General features: G+C 43.8%; 1 protein-coding gene across 3 annotated transcripts in view; it reads right to left on the bottom strand.

The window, feature by feature from the left end:
* The window catches only part of FGD1 (FYVE, RhoGEF and PH domain containing 1), a 267,137-nt gene that overhangs the window by 9,141 nt on the left and 238,476 nt on the right, over nucleotides 1-19,520 (bottom strand). For all 3 annotated transcript variants that reach the window (XM_040322864.1, XM_040322866.1, XM_040322865.1), the window contains exons 9-16: nucleotides 16,944-17,002; nucleotides 16,694-16,840; nucleotides 15,198-15,290; nucleotides 15,009-15,088; nucleotides 11,851-11,881; nucleotides 10,052-10,153; nucleotides 6,610-6,735; nucleotides 972-1,130 (exon numbers count right to left, since the gene is read on the bottom strand). In XM_040322864.1, the coding sequence (XP_040178798.1) occupies nucleotides 972-1,130; nucleotides 6,610-6,735; nucleotides 10,052-10,153; nucleotides 11,851-11,881; nucleotides 15,009-15,088; nucleotides 15,198-15,290; nucleotides 16,694-16,840; nucleotides 16,944-17,002 (797 nt within the window). The remainder of the gene's footprint in view (nucleotides 1-971; nucleotides 1,131-6,609; nucleotides 6,736-10,051; nucleotides 10,154-11,850; nucleotides 11,882-15,008; nucleotides 15,089-15,197; nucleotides 15,291-16,693; nucleotides 16,841-16,943; nucleotides 17,003-19,520) is intronic.

Raw genomic sequence — 19,520 nt, 5'->3', positions numbered from 1 at the left:
TTACCCCTGCTATATGAGGGGCAACCTTACGTCGGTCCGCCGTATGCCATGTTAAGTATGGCTGTCGGGTTTTTCCGTCGTTTACGTAACTCATTGCGAATAGGGCTGTGCGTTAATTACGTTCACGTCAAAACCAATTGATTTGCGGCGTACTATGGAGCATGCGCACTGTGCTACGTTTAAGGCCGGCGCATGCGCAGTTCGTTCGGCACGGGGGCGCGCTTAATTTAAATACAAGCCGCCCCCTTACACCCCCTTACGCGGGGATACGCCGGGCCATTTACACCATGCCGCCGCAAATTACGGAGCAAGTGCTTTGAGAATACGGCACTTGCTCCACTAAGTTGCGGCGGCGTAGTGTAAATAGCTTACGCTACGCTACGCCGGAATCTACGAGAATCTGGCCCATAAAGTTCACTATCCCGTTTGCCCCTCCATCCTAGATGCATACTGACATCGCAATTGTGTCTGCGGTCTCCAAGGTTTGTAAAGATTCAGGTCAGCAGATCTGTAGCTTCTCATAGGATTCTATGGAAAATGGCCTATAGAACCCTATGAGAAGCTATGGCACAGGCATGGCAAGTGAACAGAACATCTGACATAAACAAACACTGTAGGCACAACTGCAAAATATGCGGGCAACCTATAGTAAGTGGTGCCAGCTGGCTACCAATCACAGCTGTGCTCCCTGCACAAACTCTGCCAGTGTCAGGCCCTCAACATATATGAGTGCCAAAGATCACGTGAAGCTGTCTCATATTCCCCATATGAAAACCCTTCATCTCCCGCACAGCCAGGCCAAAAATATGCCAACCCCCGAAGACCCAACCTCCCCAAGTATGATACTAGTTGGCTCTAGACTTTAAGGCGATTTAAATTTTAATTGCACAACACTTCATTCGGGTCCACCTATGCACAGCTGTACTAGGCCTTGGCGAAGCCACACTCTAGAGCAGATATTCATGTAATACCTCTAAGATGGATTTCCTGCGTTGAGGCGTGTGAGTGTTGTAAGCTGGGCTGAGGACAGAACCGTGTAGGGCAGTGTAACAGTCCACACACACGCGGTTTGTTCGATTGTTGTCATAGACCAGCCGAGCACGAAATTCTGAACACTTTCCACAAACCACCTGCAATACAAGAAAAGGGAGGGCGATGAATTTTGGCTCAGATGCAAGCACTGGATTTTATTTTAATTGGAAGTGAGAATAAAAGGAAACATGTGCTACGTTTAATACAAGGCTGGCATCACTCACCTTCTAAAACTGCTAGTTGCCTGACTGTCTCTGGCTTTGAGCCACTGAAAGTGGTTGTAAACCTCAGACATGAAATATGAACAAAGCATATCCCTCTAAAGCAATGGTCTCCAAACTGTGGCCCGAGGGCCGGATGCGGCCCTTTTCTTGCCTTTATCTGGCCCTTGGGGCACTATTCCTCCCACTGATACATGGCACTATTCTGCCATCTGACACCAACAATGGAGCACCATTTCTCCCACTGACACAATTAATAGAGCACTATTTCTCCCTATGATACCAGCAATGGGGCACTATTCCTCCCCCTAATACCAGATGTTTACTAACAATGATGCCAGGAAAATTTCTACTCCTGCTGGCCAAAGTCCGGTCCCCCAAGAGTCTAAAGGACAATAAACCGGCCCTTTGTTTAGAATATTTGGAGACCCCTGCTCTAAAGCATTGTTTTTCAAACTGTGGCCTGGGGGCCGAATGCGGCCCTTCGTTTGCCTTTACTGGTCCTTGGGGCACTATTCCTCCCACTGACACCAACAATGGGGCGCTATTCCTCCCACTGATACCAACAATGGGGCACTATTCCTCCCACTGACACCAACAATGTGGCACTGTTCCTTCCACTGACACCAACAATGGTGCACTATTCCTCCCACTGATACCAACGATGGGGCGCTGTTCCTTCCACTGACACCAAGGTGGGGCACTATTCCTCCCACTGACACCAACGATGGGGCACTATTCCTCCCACTGACACCAAGGTGGGGCACTATTCCTCCCACTGACACCAACAATGGGGCGCTATTCCTCTCACTGACACCAACAATGGGGCGCTGTTCCTCTCACTGACACCAACAATGGGGCGCTATTCCTCCCACTGACACCAACAATGGGTCACTATTCCTCCCACTGACACCAACAATGGGGCACGATTCCTCCCACTGACACCAACAATGGGGCACTATTCCTCCCACTGACACCAACAATGGGGCACTATTCCTCCCACTGACACCAACAATGGGGCACTATTCCTCCCACTGACACCAACAATGGGTCTCTATTCCTCCCACTGATGCCAACAATGGGGTACTATTCCTCCTACTGACACCAACAATGGGACACTATTCCTCCCACTGACACCAACAATGTGGCACTGTTCCTTCCACTGACACCAACAATGGTGCACTATTCCTCCCACTGATACCAACGATGGGGCGCTGTTCCTTCCACTGACACCAAGGTGGGGCACTATTCCTCCCACTGACACCAACGATGGGGCACTATTCCTCCCACTGACACCAAGGTGGGGCACTATTCCTCCCACTGACACCAACAATGGGGCGCTATTCCTCTCACTGACACCAACAATGGGGCGCTGTTCCTCTCACTGACACCAACAATGGGGCGCTATTCCTCCCACTGACACCAACAATGGGTCACGATTCCTCCCACTGACACCAACAATGGGGCACTATTCCTCCCACTGACACCAACAATGGGGCACTATTCCTCCCACTGACACCAACAATGGGTCTCTATTCCTCCCACTGATGCCAACAATGGGGTACTATTCCTCCTACTGACACCAACAATGGGACACTATTCCTCCCACTGACACCAACAATGGGTCTCTATTCCTCCCACTGATGCCAACAATAGGGTACTATTCCTCCCACTGATACCAACAATGGGACATTATTCCTCCCACTGACACCAACGATGGGGCGCTATTCCTCCCACTGACACCAACAATGGGTCTCTATTCCTCCCACTAAATGCTCTAACAACCTAACAAAACGGACCTTAGTTTACAGACTAACTTTACTAGACTACATTAAGCTTGTGTATTACAGAGGTATTTATATTTAAAAAGTGAAATTGTGGGCGGAACTCCCCTTTAAAGTTCTAGAGATAAGAGTCTGGTGCTATTAGATACAAACAATGGGAAGGAGTGAATAGATCAGCAACGATCATCACTTCACTTTAAAACCTCATGCCTTATAACAAGCCTTTAACATCCACCTCAAACACAACCCTTACTTATCCCTTAAAATCCAACTCCAGACAAAATGTTTTACAACATATTTATTTTTGGATCGAGCATATTAGGTTTACATTTTATGACAGATTTTTGTTGTTGCCAATAGTTTTGGGTTCTATTAGCATGGCACTCCTGTTTCCCTGCCTCAGGTGAAGAAAAAAAGATGAGTTTATATAGGAAGCAGGAGAAATAATGAACTAAATGGACTGGAAAGAAGATAATCTTCAATAGACCATCAAACAAAGAAAAATGACTATAATAGTAACAGAATTAAAAGGTCAGGCCTCGTACACACGTCCATTTTCCTCGACAGAATCCATCAAGAAACATGCTGGCAGAGCTTTTTTGCCAAGGAAAACGGTCGTGTGTATGTTTTTCGTCGAGAAAACTGTCGTGGAACTCGACGAGAAAAAAAAGAGAACAAGTTCTCTTTTTCCTCGTCGGGAGTCTCAATTTCCTCGTCGTATTTCTCATCGTAAACCAGCCCGACAAGAAACACGACAAGGAAATTGAGACTCCCGTTCGTGTGTATGCTTAGAAACCCACGCATGCTCAGAATAAAGTATGAGACGGGAGCGCACCTTTGGTAAAAGTAGCGTTCGTAATGGAGATACCACATTGGTCACGCTGTAACAGACTGAAAAGCGCGAATCGTCTCTTACTTTTAACTTAACATGCAGTAACATGAGATTAGTAAAAGCAGCCCCAAGGGTTGTGCCAGTGGAATGGAACTTCCCCTTTATAGTGCCGTCGTACGTGTTGTACGTCACCGTGTTTGAGAACGACGAGATTTTGTCTTGACAGTGTGTATGCAAAGAAAGCTTGTCAAGATTCTCGACAAGCCTGACAAGGAACTCGTCGAGGAAAACTATGTTTCATTTACGACGAGTTCCTCGGTCGTGTGTGTACGAGGCCTCACTGAAGTGAGAGGGAATTGGGCATTTGGAAAGGAAAACAATCAGAACAATAGGATTGAATGGAAATAAAGACTGGTAGAGGAAAATGAGAAAGAAAAAAGGGGATATGTGAACCAATAGGAAAAGAACAATTGAATTAGGTTAAAAAGCATGAATCTGATGCCGCGTACACACGACCGTTTTTCATGGTCATTTTTTTTAAATGGTCATTAAAAACGATCGTGTGTAGGCTCCAGAGCATTTTTTTCAATGTGAAAAATCGGCATTAAAAATTTAGAACATGCTCAAAATTTTTGCGTCGTTTTTCACGTTGTCGCTTTTCACGCTGTGAAAAACGGTCATGTGTAGGCTTTAACGATGTGAAAAAGACACGCATGCTCAGAAGCAAGTTATGAGACGGGAGCGCTCGTTCTGGTAAAACTAGCGTTTGCAATGGAGATAGCACATTCGTCACGCTGTAACAGACTGAAAAGCCCGAATCGTCTCTCACCAAACTTTTACTAACATGAAATCAGCAAAAGCAGCCCCACGGGGGGCGCCATCCGAATGGAACTTCCCCTTTATAGTGCCCTCGTACGTGTTGTACGTCACTGCGCTTTGCTGGAGCATTTTTTTTTTTAAAGATCGTGTGTAGGCAAGGCAGGCTTGACAAGAATCACGTCGGAAAAAAACGTCCATTAACCTGCCTGGCGGTATCCCCGAGCGTGACTCGGGGTGGGTTTTTCATGCTGCGATCGGTATCCCCGAGTCACACTCGGGGTAGCTGTGCAGAGCGTGCAGTGGCGTGGCTTACCTTTCGCAGCATCCACAGGCAAGTAACTCACCTTTTCCCTGGATCCTGCGATGCATCCCCGCTGTGTGATCGAGCGGGACCTCCTCCTTGCTCGATTCACAGTGCCCGTGTGCCGCCGATCTCCGTTCCCTGCGACGTTACGACGCACGGGGACGGAGAACGGCGCCAAATTAAAAAAAGTAAATAAACACATTACATACAGTATACTGTAATCTTATAGATTACAGTACTGTATGTAAAAAAATACACACACCCCTTGTCCCCAGTGGTCTGCCCAGTGCCCTACATGTACTTTTATATATTAAAAACTATTCTTTCTGCCTGAAAACTGTAGCTTGTCCAAAAGTGTCTCTTTATGTCAAAAATGGTTTTAGAGCAGCTAGAAAACAGCGATAATAAATTATAATCACTTGCAGAATTGTGCGATAGCGATTTGTGGGGAAATACGTCATAAAAAAATAAAAGTAATGACAGCGACAATTCTGCAACTGAGCAAATTTCAGTGATTTTGAGTTGATTACATTATTAAATAATTGTTATTATAATTATATTATTATTTGTTATAATTATTTATAATTATTTATTATATTATAATTTATAATTTATTTATTTTTTTAAATCATACCCGGGATGCCTACTAGACTCGTGTTTGGTCAGATTTAAAGCGGGGGTTCACCCTATCAACGAAAAAAAAAAAAAATTTCTTTTACCATAAAATCAGGCATTGTAGCGCGAGCTACAGTATGCCTGTCCCGAATTTTTTACCCCCGTACTCACCTTGTACTCGTAGATCGAAGATACCGGGGAATGGGCGTGCCTATGGAGACGGAGGATGATTGACGGCCGGCTCTGGCGCGTCACGCTTCTCCGGAAATAGCCGAAATAGGCTTGGCTCTTCACGACGCCTGCGCATAGCCTGTGCGCAGGCGCCGTGAAGAGCCGAGACCTACTCCGGCTGTCTTCGGGGAGAGTGACGTGCCAGGGCCGGCCGTCAATCATCCTCCCTCTCCATAGGCACGCCCATTCCCCGCGGGAGCCGAAATCTACGATGTCCGATTACAAGGTGAGTCCGGGGTTAAAAAAATCGGGACAGGCATACTGTAGCTCGCGCTACAATGCCTGTCTCGATGGTAAAATCAAGCCAGTGAGGGTGAACTACCGCTTTAAGTGAGTTATTCCTAAGAATTGCAGGCCTACAGTATAAAACGCCAAATTTCCTTGCAAATAATTGTACCGCTTTTGTTACGCAATTCCAGACAGAATCATACCGCCAGGGAGGTTAAAAATGGTCGTGTGTACTTGAGAGAGATAAACAGCAAATCCAATTATAAATATGGAACAACAATCAGCAAAATAATAAGATAAGAATATATTGATAAGAAAAAGAATAAGCTATAGAGAGGACAATATGAATGGACAAGAATGCAGCATGGGGTAAAGAAAAAAGGACTGAACACCTAGAGAGCAGAAAAAAATACAAAGAAGTAGAGAAGAAAAAGGATAGATGCCCTCAGTCTCCAAGGAACGTCAAATACAATTTTTTTTATATAAGTGACCCCACATGAAGGATCGTTGGTAGAGGATACAAAGCAAATGAGATATACTTACATGGCCACAGGCTTTGCAGTGGTGCCTCCTTTTGGTTATAGAGTTAAAAGCTTCTTGGCATTTCATGCACATGGTTACCTCCTTCTCCCTGATTGGCGTCGGCGCTCGCTTACCCAGGTCTGTGTTCTGTATAAGGAATAAAACGTATAAGAAAGGCCATATGAATACCACATAAGGGGCAATAGTTGTAATAGACTAGCGGAGTGGACCAAGCAAATTTCATTTATGTTCCCAAATCGATAGTCCACTGCTTGAAAAGTCTTAAAGGTGTTGTAAAGGTTTGTTTTTTATTTTCTAAATAGGTTCCTTTAAGCTAGTGCATTGTTGGTTCACTTACCTTTTCCTTCCATTTCCCTTCTATAAAAAAAGTTTTCCTTGTTTTCTTTGTCTGAATTTCTCACTTCCTGTTCCCCTGCAGTAAGCTGTTCTGGCTGACTAACCCCCATGGATGATGGGGGCAAGCTTACTGAGGAGAAACAGGAAATGAGAAATTCAGACAAAGAAAAAAAACATTTAGAAGGGAAATGGAAGTAAAAGGTAAGTGAACCAACTAGCTCAAAGGAAACTATTTCGAAAATAAAAAAACGAACCTTTACATGGAGAAAAATGTAAGCAGTAGGTGGGCCCTTTCATCACCCTCTTGCCCAAGATGATAATGGAAGGAGCTGGGAGAAAAACTGTCAGCCACACTGCGACTACATCCAATCAAAATGGAGTCGGCAGGGGAGATTCCTCCACAGGAACTGAGGAACTTACAGGAATTGAGATTGCTTAAAGAGGAAGTAAACTTCCGCTGCAAAATTTTACCTGTAGGTAAGCCTATAATACGACTTACCTATCAGTATTGAATATATCTCCTAAACCTGTACAGTTTAGGAGATATTTCCAGTGCATGCAGCCAGTGACATCACTGGCGCATGTGCTCTGAATGAGCGCTTGTGCCATTTCTTCCAAGCCCGTGCCGTCAATGGCGGCTCCCGTGCGCATGCGCAGGAATGACCTCATCGTGACTCCGGCCAATCACAGTGCCGGAGCCCACGAACCCGGAAGAAGATCCGGGAAAGATGTCGGTCGTGACAGCGGTGTGCGGGGACCGTTGCAACAGCTTTGTCTTAAGGCAAGTATTTCATAATGAGCTAGCATGGGATGCATACTAGCTCATTATGCCTTTGTCTTGCAGGTTTGTTTGTTTTCTGGGGAATTTATTTCAGAGGTTTACAACCTCTTTAAAATCTTATTATTATTTTTTTTATTGGTAAACAGTAGGGAACACATTTAACTCCTTCCTCGCCCCCTAGTGTTAACCCCTTCCCTGACAGTCACATTTATACAGTAATCAGTGCATATTTATAGCACTGTTCGCTGTATAAATGTGAATGTTCCCAAAAATGTGTCAAAAGTGTCCGATGTGTCCGCCATAATATCGCAGATCGCCGCCATTACTAGGAAAATAAAAAAATAATAAAAAAAAAAGTCAGAATTCTATCCCCTATTTTGTAGACGCTATAACTTTTGCGCAAACCAATCACTATACCAGGGATCCTCAAACTACGGCCCCCCAGCTGTTGCGGAACTACACATCCCATGAGGCATTGTAAAACTCCGACATTCACAGACATGACTAGGCATGATGGGAATTGTAGTTCCTGAACAACTGGAGGGCCATAGTTTGAAGACCCATGCACTATACGCTTATTGCGATTTTTCCCCCCCCCCAAAATATGTAGAAGAATACGTATTGGCCTAAACTGAGAAAAACACTTTTTTTTATTGGGATATTAATTATAGCAAAAAGTAAAAAAAATGTTTTTTTTAAATTGTCGCTCTTTTTTTGTTTATAGCGCAAAAAATAAAAACCGCAGAGGTGATCAAATACCACCAAAATAAATCTCTATTTGTTGAAAAACAAGGACGTAAATTTTGTTCGGGAGCCACGTCACACGACCGCGCAAATTTCATTTAAAGCGACGCAGTGCTGAAAGCTGAAATTTCGCCTGGGCAGGAAGGGGGTACATGTGCCCAGTAAGCAAGTATCTCTTATGTATTTGGGCACCGTTAAAATCCCGAACAAAAATCCCTTTGCATCTTTTCAAATCCTATTTTAGTTCTGTTTGTTGTGTGTTTTCGTACTCTGGACTTCTTTTTTTTTTTTTTCGATTTTCATTTTGAAAATTTGAATATAACAAATTACAAACAGAACAAAACAAGCCAAAAAAAAGAACACACATGATGTTTCCTTTTCTTTCCTTCTTCCTTCCCTTTAAATAAATATATATTGGAATCAACATCATTATTTTTTATTTTTTTTCTGTCTCAATTAATTTATCATCCACTCCCTCGATTTCAGTTCAGGAGGTTTGGTCGTATATCAGCAGACTATCCAAAATAAGGTTTGGCTAATGGATTGCTGATTCCTCAACTGAATCAATTGGCTAACACCAAAAGTGAGGCTTGGCTATGTAGATGATATAATGACAGATAATATGAGATATATTAACTATAAAAAATAAATATTAAATAAAAAATAAAAAAATACACAGGTTGAACTGGATTTACTATTGTCTTTATCCAACCTTACCTACTATGGCCCAGATTCACGAATAATTGCGGCGGTGTAACGTATCGTAGATACGTTACACCGCCGCAAGTTTTCAACGCAAGTGCCTGATTCACCAAGCACTTGCGATGAAAACCTACGCCGGCGGGCTAATTTAAATGGGCGTGTGCCATTTAAATTAGGCACGCTCCCGCGCCGGACCTACCGCGCATGCTCCGTTTCCGAACTCCCGCCGTGCTTTGCGCATCGTGATGTCATTTTTTCGAACGGCGACGCCCGTAGCGCAATTCCTTATTCCCGGACGGCTTACGCAAACGACATTATTTTTTAAATTTTGACGCGGGAACGACGGCCATACTTTAGACAGCAATACGCTTGCTGACTAAAGTTAGGGCACCCAAAAAAAAATCTAACTTTGCGACGGGAAACTAGACTAGCGGCGACGTAGCGAACGCGAAAAACCGTCGGGAATCGCCGTAACTCCTAATTTGCATACCCAACGCTGGTTTACGACGCGAACTCCCCCCAGCAGCGGCCGCGGTACTGCATCTTAAGATCCGACAGTGTAAAACAATTACACCTGTCGGATCTTATGGATATCTATGCGTAACTGATTCTATGAATCAGTCGCATTGATAGAAACAGAGATACGACGGCGTATCAGGAGATACGCCGTCGTATCTCTTTGGTGAGTCTGGCCCTATGTAACTATTTTGACTTTTGATTTGTTTATGGATTGGACACTTTATTTATGAATTGGATATTTATATTTTCATATAGATATTACATTTTTTAGGTTCACTTTTAAGCACAACATATTTTCGCATCTTCCTAGACACCGCTGAATTGTCAGCCCCTTTCCCAGGAATTCAAGCCATTTCTTACCGGTGAATTGGGGGGGGTTTCTTCATCTTCTCGATGAGAGGAATTTAGCAGTTTGAACTGCTCTACTGTCTGCTCATGACGACTCATGGTGGCTTCAATAGCCTACAAGTAAAAGACACACAATGACAGTCAGTGATCTCTTTCTGGGTCATTTAATCAACCAACAATGATATGCAAAACATAGAATGCAACAGATCAGCGTTCATTCAGTGAGGGGAGAATTAAAACTGGGTGGTTTTGCTCTACATTAAAGGCTTGTGTTACCTTCTATAACTATATATAATGTTAATTACTAGTAGGAATAGAGATTATTATAGAATATGTGTGATTAGGGTCTCCCCCTTATATTGAAGTTTAGGTAAATTAAAGCGGAGGTTCACCCTAATAACATGTATATCTGACCAACTCCCTTATATTCGTAACAAGTACTGTCCGCAATTAGTTTTTTTTTTTTTTATGCTGTAGGCACCTTGTAATCCATTTTTTCAATCTACTTCTCCCCGCGGGAGTAGGCGTTTCTATGCCTAGGGGGATTGTCATCTGGGAGGTCGCCCAGATGATTGACGTCTGTTCCCACCGGCGGATAAGGCCCCGCCCCCCGTATTGCGTAAGCGCGCACGAGTTACGGGGTTTCCGAAAAAAGCCGAACATGCGGACATATGAGTCGGCTCTATACGGCGCCTGCGCTCTGCATGTTCGGCTTCTTTCAGAAACCCTGTAACCCGTGCGCGCCTACGCAATACGGGGGGCGAGGCCTTATCCGCCGGGGGGAACAGACGTCAATCATCTGGGCGACCTCCCAGATGACAATCCCCCTAGGCATAGAAACGCCTACTCCCGCGGGGAGAAGTAGATTGAAAAAATTGATTACAAGGTGCGTACAGCAAAAAAATAAAAAAAATAATTGCGGACAGTACTTGTTACGAATATAAGGGTAAGGGTAATATAAGGTCAGATATACATGTTATTAGGGTGAACCTCCGCTTTAAGTATATTAACCTCTCTGATAAAGGGCACACATCTGCTGGTAGGGTGTGTATTTCTTGAAGACAACTTGACTAATTAATGTTCCCGCTATGTTAAAGTTGTAGTAAACTCAATTTTTTTTTATTTTTACCTACAGGTAAGCGTATAATAAGGCTCACCTGTAGGTAAAATTAATATCTCCTAAATTTGCGCTGTGAGCAGCAGCCAGTGACATCAAGGGCACATGCACTCTGAAAGAACAGCATACCCGTGCCGTTCCTTCAGAGCTCTGTGCCGCGGCTGTGACTCCCGCACTCATGTGTGGGAGTGATGTCATCACGACTCAGTCATTCAATTGGCTGAGGCTGCAAACCCAGAAGAAAGACCAGGTGAGGATAGAAGCCTTTGTAGCACCGCTGGAGGGCTTCGTTTCGGGGGGGGGGTTCGTTTTCAAGTCTTTCATAGTCTTTCATAGTATGCAATGCATACTAGCACATTATGCCTTTCCCTTACAGGGGGAATTTTTTTTTTTACGTTTCCTACCGCTTTAGGAATATTCACTGGGGGGAATAAACATCATCATTTTGTTTTTGAATAGAGGTTATAGTTAATCTGACTATCAATTATGGTGGGAATATCTTGCTGCTGGTTTAAACAGCCAAGACAACAATGCAAAACGGAATGAAGCGTTCACCTCTAAATTTGATTAATAAATTCTCTAAACTTACATACAGTGGAAACATTTTTTTTACCCCTTAATAAATTTTTTTATTCAATGAAAAATAAAATAACAAAGAAAATTGTCCACAAAATAGGATTTTTTTTTTTTTTACCTGAATCCATTCCTTTTTCTCTTCTTCGGTTCTAAAAAGAAAAAAATAAAGATTTTTACATATAGTTGTATTTTTCACTCATATATTCCCTTTGTGGATATTGCTAAACAAAAGCAGGTGGGGGGGATAGGTCCATAGGTTTTAGGAAGGATTGTGAATTTTCAGTAATTTACCAGAAAGGCTAAAAGTGCAGCTCCTGGCCATTTGTCTCTAAAAAATTTCCTCGTCAAGTGTACATTTTTAAAAAGCAAAATCACAGTCCAGGCTGCAATACTCACCTTTAATCCAGAGCTGTCCCTCACAATGCCCCTCCTCTCTTACAAGATGTCCTCAGTAGGAAGACACCCCTCCCTAACCCCTACTTTCCACCTTCATGCTCATGCCTCAGCGTTAGCCAAAACCCATTGCATCCCTATGTGGGGAAACTTAGGCAGCCCATAGATTATGTATAACCACTGTCAAGACGGCCCTCTTCTCTTCACACAGCTCAGCGCTTAGGAGGTTAAATAAACAAGTGATAGACAAAAGTCTATATATGTATACAATGGATGCACCACCAAATCACATATAAACTGATAGCAGCCAAAAATAGAATACAAAATCAATCAATCCATATAAAACATAATGACAGTCATTGCATAAAGAAGTTTGTTCATTTTCCATTTGAACAAAGAGCGCTGCTACAATTTATATGGGACATATAAAAAAAATGAAAAAACAGATTACCCCATCCACACATTCAAAGGTGGATAGGGGAATCACACCTGTTGAGCCTTTGTATTCTGACAGCGGGAAGACGTCCCCGCCGTCATAATACACTGATCGGCACTGCTGGCTATAGCTGGCGGCACTGATCGTGCGGAAATTTCCCATTGTTTGTTTCTTACCACTTTTTACCTTCCACCATCTTATGCTGGGTTGAATGTTCTTTTTTAGCCTTTACCTTGAAAAATGAATAAAACTAATAAAACCGAAAAAAGGGAAGACTTGGGCAGACAAATCTGTGCTGCCAGAAGCGGGATATATCACTGGTGGGGCTCAAGACAGAAGTAGGGAAACATTACCTTGCCTAATTATTAAAGTAGACCTTTCAGTAACTTATACAGCAATAGTATATTTATTCCAAGAAAATCTCTAGCTCCTATCATTAAACCAGAAATTCATATAGGCAGAGATGATGTCATCAATCTGCTGCAGAAAGAAGGAAGCATTTCCTCAGCCTCTCTTAACCCAGTGTTAAAGCGGAGTTCCACCCTAAAGTGGAACTTCCGCTCATCTGATTCCTCCCCCCCCTCCAGTGCCACAATTGGCACCTTTCGGTCTTTGACAGGTATCCTTTACCACTTCCAGGAGTCCGGCAGCGGCCCGTGACGTCACCGCGGGCCTCCGTCCTCATCCTCCCCCGGCTGCCGGGCCAATAGGAGAGAGGAGCGGGGCCTCATGCATGTGCAGTAGGGTTCCCGGCGTGAAGCCGAAAGGCTACACTGCCGGGTACCCTTATCCGCAATGGCGGCAGCACCACCCAACAACTGATAGAAACATCAGCTGCGGTGCCAACATCGAGGGACTCCAGGACAGGTAAGTGTCCATTTATTAAAAGCCAGCAGCTGCAGTATGTGTAGCTGCTGGCTTTTCATTTTTTTCTTCCCCGGAACACCACTTTAATTTAGACTGTACATTGTAACTTTGTTAGCAAGTCACAAGGATAGAGGCTGCAGCAGAGGCCTAATATGTCAGACATTTGTAAAAACAGCCAAGAACTGCACAGGCACCATGATTTATATGACTGTGTCATCTCTGAGCTGGTATGTATGTCCAGGGAGTCAATGGTGATCCTGGATGATTCCTAAACAAAAATGACACCATGGGGTTGATTTATTAAAACAGGAGAGAACTCAGAATCTGGTGCAGCTCTGCATGGTAGCCAATCAGTTTCTAACTTCAGCTTGTTCTATCCAGACCTAGTTCACACTGATAGGACAATCGCTCTGACTTAGGAGCACTTGTCGCATCGAAATTCAGACCCTTAATCTGACCCCTTTCTGTGCAACTTGAGTCGCTCTGACTTAGAAAAAGGTTTCTTCCTCTACTTTTGGCCCAACTTTGGTATGACTTGCATTGACTTCTGTTTAAGAAGTCGCATGCAAGTCGTGCCGAAGTCGCGCTGGGGCCCAACTTCAAAGTCACGCGGGCAGTTTGAACCTGGGCTACGCTTTGACAATAAAACCTTGAAGCTGATTGGTTTCTATGCAGAGCTGCACCAGATTTTGCACTTTTCAGGTTTAGTAAATCTCCCCCCATGTTTCTGGTGGAGAAAATTGGATAAAGGGACTATGATCTCTATGAGAAGTAATATAAAAACCTGGGGCCAGATTCGGAGAGAATAGCGTAAGTTTAGGCGGGCGTAGCGCATCTCATATACGCTACGCCGCCGTAACTTAGAGAGGCTACCGTATTCACAAAGAACTTGCGCCCTAAGTTACAGCGGCGTAGAGTAAATGGGCCGGCGTAAGCCCGCGTAATTCAAAGTAGGCTGGAAGGGGGCGTGTTGTATGGTAATGAATTGTGACCCCACGTAAATGACGCGCTTTACGAACGGCGCATGCGCGCGCATGCTCAGTATCACGTCAAATTTTCTCCGTAAACGGAACCTACGCCCATCCCCATTCACGTACGACTTACGCGAACTACGTAAAATACGACGCTGTTCCGATGTTCATACCTTAACATGACTTACCCCTGCTTTATGAGGGGTAAAGTTACGCCGGTCGTACGCCTTATGTAAACAGCGTATTTTAATACGCCGGGCGCAAGTACGTTCATGAATCGGCGTATCTAGCTCATTTGCATATTCGACGGAAGCGCCCCTAGCGTAAATATGCACCCCAAGATACGACGGCGTAGGAGACTTACGCCGCTCGTATCTTGGCCAAATTCAAGCGTAACTGATTCTATGAATCAGTCGCATAGATACGATGGCACACTTTCGGACTTACGACGGCGTACATGGAGATAGGCCGTCGTAAGTCCTTTGAGAATCTGGCCCCAGAGTTGTAAACCTTACCTTGCATGCACTTTATGTGAACGATATAGCTGAAGCTAAGACCACTTTAAAAGGTCTGAAAATTCAGCTGCTTATAATGTTAAGCATAGAATACCTGGCTTGGAGCTCCAGGGATCGTTGTTTTCCAGACACTAGAAAGGTTCTTGTCAGGTTAGGGCTGCTGCTGTGTTTCAGCTGAGATGGAAGGAAAAGAAAACAATAAATTCTTTGGCATGTACAAACCAAGTTCTTATTTGTGCTGTAAGATTGGTTTAAACCGATTAAAGTGCTACTTGTCACTTACCTCCATCCCATCTACGTCAATTCTGGCTCGCACACTGTACTTCTGACCAATCAGACGCAGTTTCGGGACACAGTAGAGCAGGCGGTCATTGAACTGTAAAACAATTAAATAAGGTATATAAGGATCTATATACTAAAACAGGAGAGTGCAAAATCTGCATGGTAGCCAATCAGCTTCATACTTCAGCTTGTTCAATTAGGCCCCGTACACACGTCCGAGAAACTCGACGGGCAAAACACATCGTTTTGCTCGTCGAGTTCCTTGTGAAGCCGCCGAGGATCTCGCCGAGCCAACTTTTCCCATTGTGGAAATTCTGGGTGTTCGCACCCCCCCCCCCCCCTCTACTGCCACATTTGGCACTTTATGGGGAGGGGGGAATGGATACCTGTCAAAACCAGGTACCTGCTCCCACTTCCGGGAAGGATCGCCACACATCGATGCAGCGATCTACAACGTTTCCGGCCCCTTCTCCTTCCCCCCGCTGCCTTCTGGGAGACACACATGTCCCAGAAGACAGCGGGACCATTCAGAAAGAGCAGTGTGACATGCGCATGAGCAGTAGGCAACAGGCTGTGAAGCCTCAAGGCTTCACTTCCTGTTTTCCTTAGTAAGGATTTGATTGACAGCAGCAGGAGTCAAAGGTTCCTGCTGCTGTTGACCCTCCTGTGAGAAGAGGGGACAGAAAAGCAATACTGTTGCAGATAGGCACAGCACTGGATCGAGATCTGGCTCAGGGAAGTATTTCAGAGGGGGCTGGCGGGAGCTGATATACTGTATAAAGGTTTTTCACCTTAAAACGGAGTTCCAACCACAATTAGCATTTTTTAAATGTATGTCCTTTCATCCTGCGTTTTTATAATCTAAATCTGGTCACTTACTATTTTACAATCCACCACCGATCTGCATAGATATTCAAAAAAGATAGTTTATAAAACTATATCTACACCGTTGTCATTTTGCTTGTGGGCATTGTGAAGCCTACATGCACTTACTTCCTGGAAGTCTTGGATGGGGAGTGATAATTGGACAGCGCACTGCATCCTGGGAAATGATGACACACATTTCCCAGGAGCATTAGAGGGAGATGATGTCAGAATCCTAGGTGGTTTCAAAGGCAGATTTCGTGGGACCGCATAGCAACAGGCATTTCCAGATGAGTAAAAAAAAAAATTTTTTTTCCTTTTTAGTCGTAAGCTACAGTTTAAAGCAAAATTGTTTTTTTGATGGAACCTCCACTTTAATGCAGAGAATGCATCAAAAGCAAAGAACCTTTTACCTTTACAACCACTTTTTTTTTAACCAGAACTTGTAATATTTTACATTGTATTAATCATTTGCGCAGGCACATACAGCATCTTGTATATGTGATCAGTCATTTCAGGTAAAGAATGGAATTACAAGAAAGGACATAAGCCGTAGATGAGCATATATATTTATTTGAAAAAACTGAATTATCTGCCAAAATCACCTAGTTCTGATAAACTGCTGAAACTTACCAGAATGAGGTATCTGTCCTGAGTGGTCCCATTCTTTGCAGACAGTTTCAGGATGTGCCCCTCTTTTATGAGCTCATTAGTGGGGCTGACAATATCCTCTTCACCACCTAACAGCTCATAGACTTTGAGGAGTTTATGCATCCTCTCCTGCAGAATTAAAAGAACAAGTCAAATAACCATAAATAACAAAATGTTCAATAATAAAGGTAGTAAATATATATCTAGCAATAAATGATATATTTGTTATTACCATTTTCCTGATAGCTGCATTAGAGTGTTCAGCTGCTGTTGCTATTAGGTCCAAAGACTCTGAAAGATCAAAAATTAAAACAAACTGTTATAGTAACATAGCAGACTCTTTATATTATGTTATACTATTTCAAATGTATATTGCTACAATGGACCGTATTGTATAATAAGAATAGTGAATAAAACTGTCTTTTGCCCTTCTATTTCATACAGGGCTAACTTTTCCTCTCTGGAACCTGTAGGCACATGGGGCAGATCCACAAAGAAATTACGCCGGCGTATCTAGTGATACGCCGGCGTAATTTCAAAATTCCTGCGTCGTATGTTTTTTTTGAATCCTCAAAACAAGATACAACGGCATCTCGGCTAGATTCGAGAGGCGTACGTCTTCGTACGCCTTCGGATCTTAGATGCAATTTTTTGGCATCCGCTAGGTGGCGTTCCCGTCGTTATCCGCGTCGAGCATGCAAATTAGCTATTTCCGACGATCCACGAACGTACAAGCGGCTGTCGCATTTTTTTACGTTGTTTCCTTTGGCTTTTTCCGGCGTATAGTTAAAGCTGCTATATGGTGGCGTACTCAATGTTAAGTATGGCCGTCGTTCCCGCGTCTAATTTTGAAAATTTTACGTCGTTGGCGTAAGTCGTCCGTGAATGGGGCTGGACGCCATTTACGTTCACGTCAAAACCAATGACGTCCTTGCGACGTCATTTAGCACAATGCACGGCGGGTAATTTTAGGGACGGCGCATGCGCAGTTCGTTCGGCGCGGGGCCGCGCTTCATTTAAATGAAACACGCCCCCTACCCGCCGCATTTGAATTCCGCGCCCTTACGCCGCGAGAGATACACTACGCCGCCATAACTTACGGTGTGAATTCGTTGTGGATTCAAAGCCAAGTAAGTTACGGCGGCGTAGCGCATCTTAGATACCCTGCGCCGGTGCAGATCTTTGTGGATCTGCCCCATACTTTTCAGCAATGGAACCTGTAGGCACACAGACTTTTTATTGCTAGTGCCTATGGGCACTCATACTTTTCATTGCTAGTGCCTATGAGCACACATGCTTTCCATCAATGGAACCTGTGGGCACACATACTTTTCATCAATGGAACCTGTGGGCACACATACTTTCCATCACTGGAACCTGTAGGCACACAGATTTTCCATTGCAAGAGCCCGTAGGCACACATACTTTCCATTGCTAGAGTGTGTAGGCACACAGATTTTCCATAGCTAGAGCCTATAGGCACACACTTTCTATAGCTAGAAGCTGTAGGTACACAGACTGTACATCACTAGAGCCTGTAGGCACACAGACTGTCCATCACTGGTGCCTGTAGACATATAGGCTTTCCCTCCCTGAAGCTTGAAGGTACACAGACTGTCCATCATTGGAACCTGTAGGCACACAGACTTTCTATTACTGGACCCTTTAGGCACACATACTTTCCATCACCGAAGTCCCATTTTCATCATTCATTATTGTCACTTGGACAGAAAATTAGTTATTGAGGAGAAATCTTTTAATCTTCTGGTGACAATTTTCCGCAAGGGCATTCCCATACTTTGGATAGATTTTGATAGGGGGACACAGATCGGAAAAAAATATCAGGAGCAATTTTTCCCCCCTTAATATTAGAGAATAGAAAAATAATATAGTAAAAAGTACTGACATTGGGGTTTAACCTTTCCCTATTCCAGCCATTTTCATCCAGGTTTCTATGGAACACTAGGGAGTCAGCTGCACAACACCAATGATCTTCTTAGCTGTCTGTATGGAGAGTATTCTTCCCACTGGCCATAAATGACCCCAATGAATGACCCCCAACAAATTGGTTTTGGCAAGGTTCCCATAGAGAAAAGTTACTTCAAGGGTTCTTCTGAGGCAAATAAAATAGTATAAAGGGATATATTTTACAATAAATGTCATGCTGACAGGTTTTCCTCATGCAAGTCATTCTCAATCAGGGTGCTATGGAACACCAGGTTACCACCAAAGGTTTCTCAGGGCTCATGTGGCTGATTGACCTCCAATGTTTTGGTTTATACATAGTGTTGGGGCCATTTTCACTTGGCAGAGTCATCTTCACAACATCAATGATCTTTTTACCTGTCTGTGTGGAGGGCATTCTTCCCACTGGCCATGAATGCCCCCCAATGAATGACCCCCCAATGAATGCCCCCCCCCAAAAATTAGTTTTATCAAGGTTCCCAGAGACCTGGAAATTATTTCAAGGGTTCCTCTAGGACAAACAGGTTCCTCTGGGACAATAAGGTTCCGCTGGGACAAATAGTATAGTATAAAGGGATATATTTTACAATAAATGTCATGCTGACAGGGGTTTAACCATTCCGTATTCAAGTCATTCTCACAACACCAATGATGTTCTTAAATGTGTAACAAGGGCATTTATCCCACTGGTCACAAATGCCCCCTAATAAATGACCCCCCCTTCCCCCCTCTACAAATTGGTTTCATCAGGTTTCCCAGTGGCTTGAAAATAATTTCAAGGGTTCCTCAGGTACAAAAAGGTTGAGAAAATCTACCCCATTCAATTCAAAATAAAAAACGTTTT

The sequence above is a fragment of the Rana temporaria genome, chromosome 9 (assembly GCF_905171775.1).
Source record: "Rana temporaria chromosome 9, aRanTem1.1, whole genome shotgun sequence".
Lineage (NCBI taxonomy): Eukaryota > Metazoa > Chordata > Amphibia > Anura > Ranidae > Rana > Rana temporaria.
This window is presented reverse-complemented; position numbering and strand designations above follow the sequence as displayed.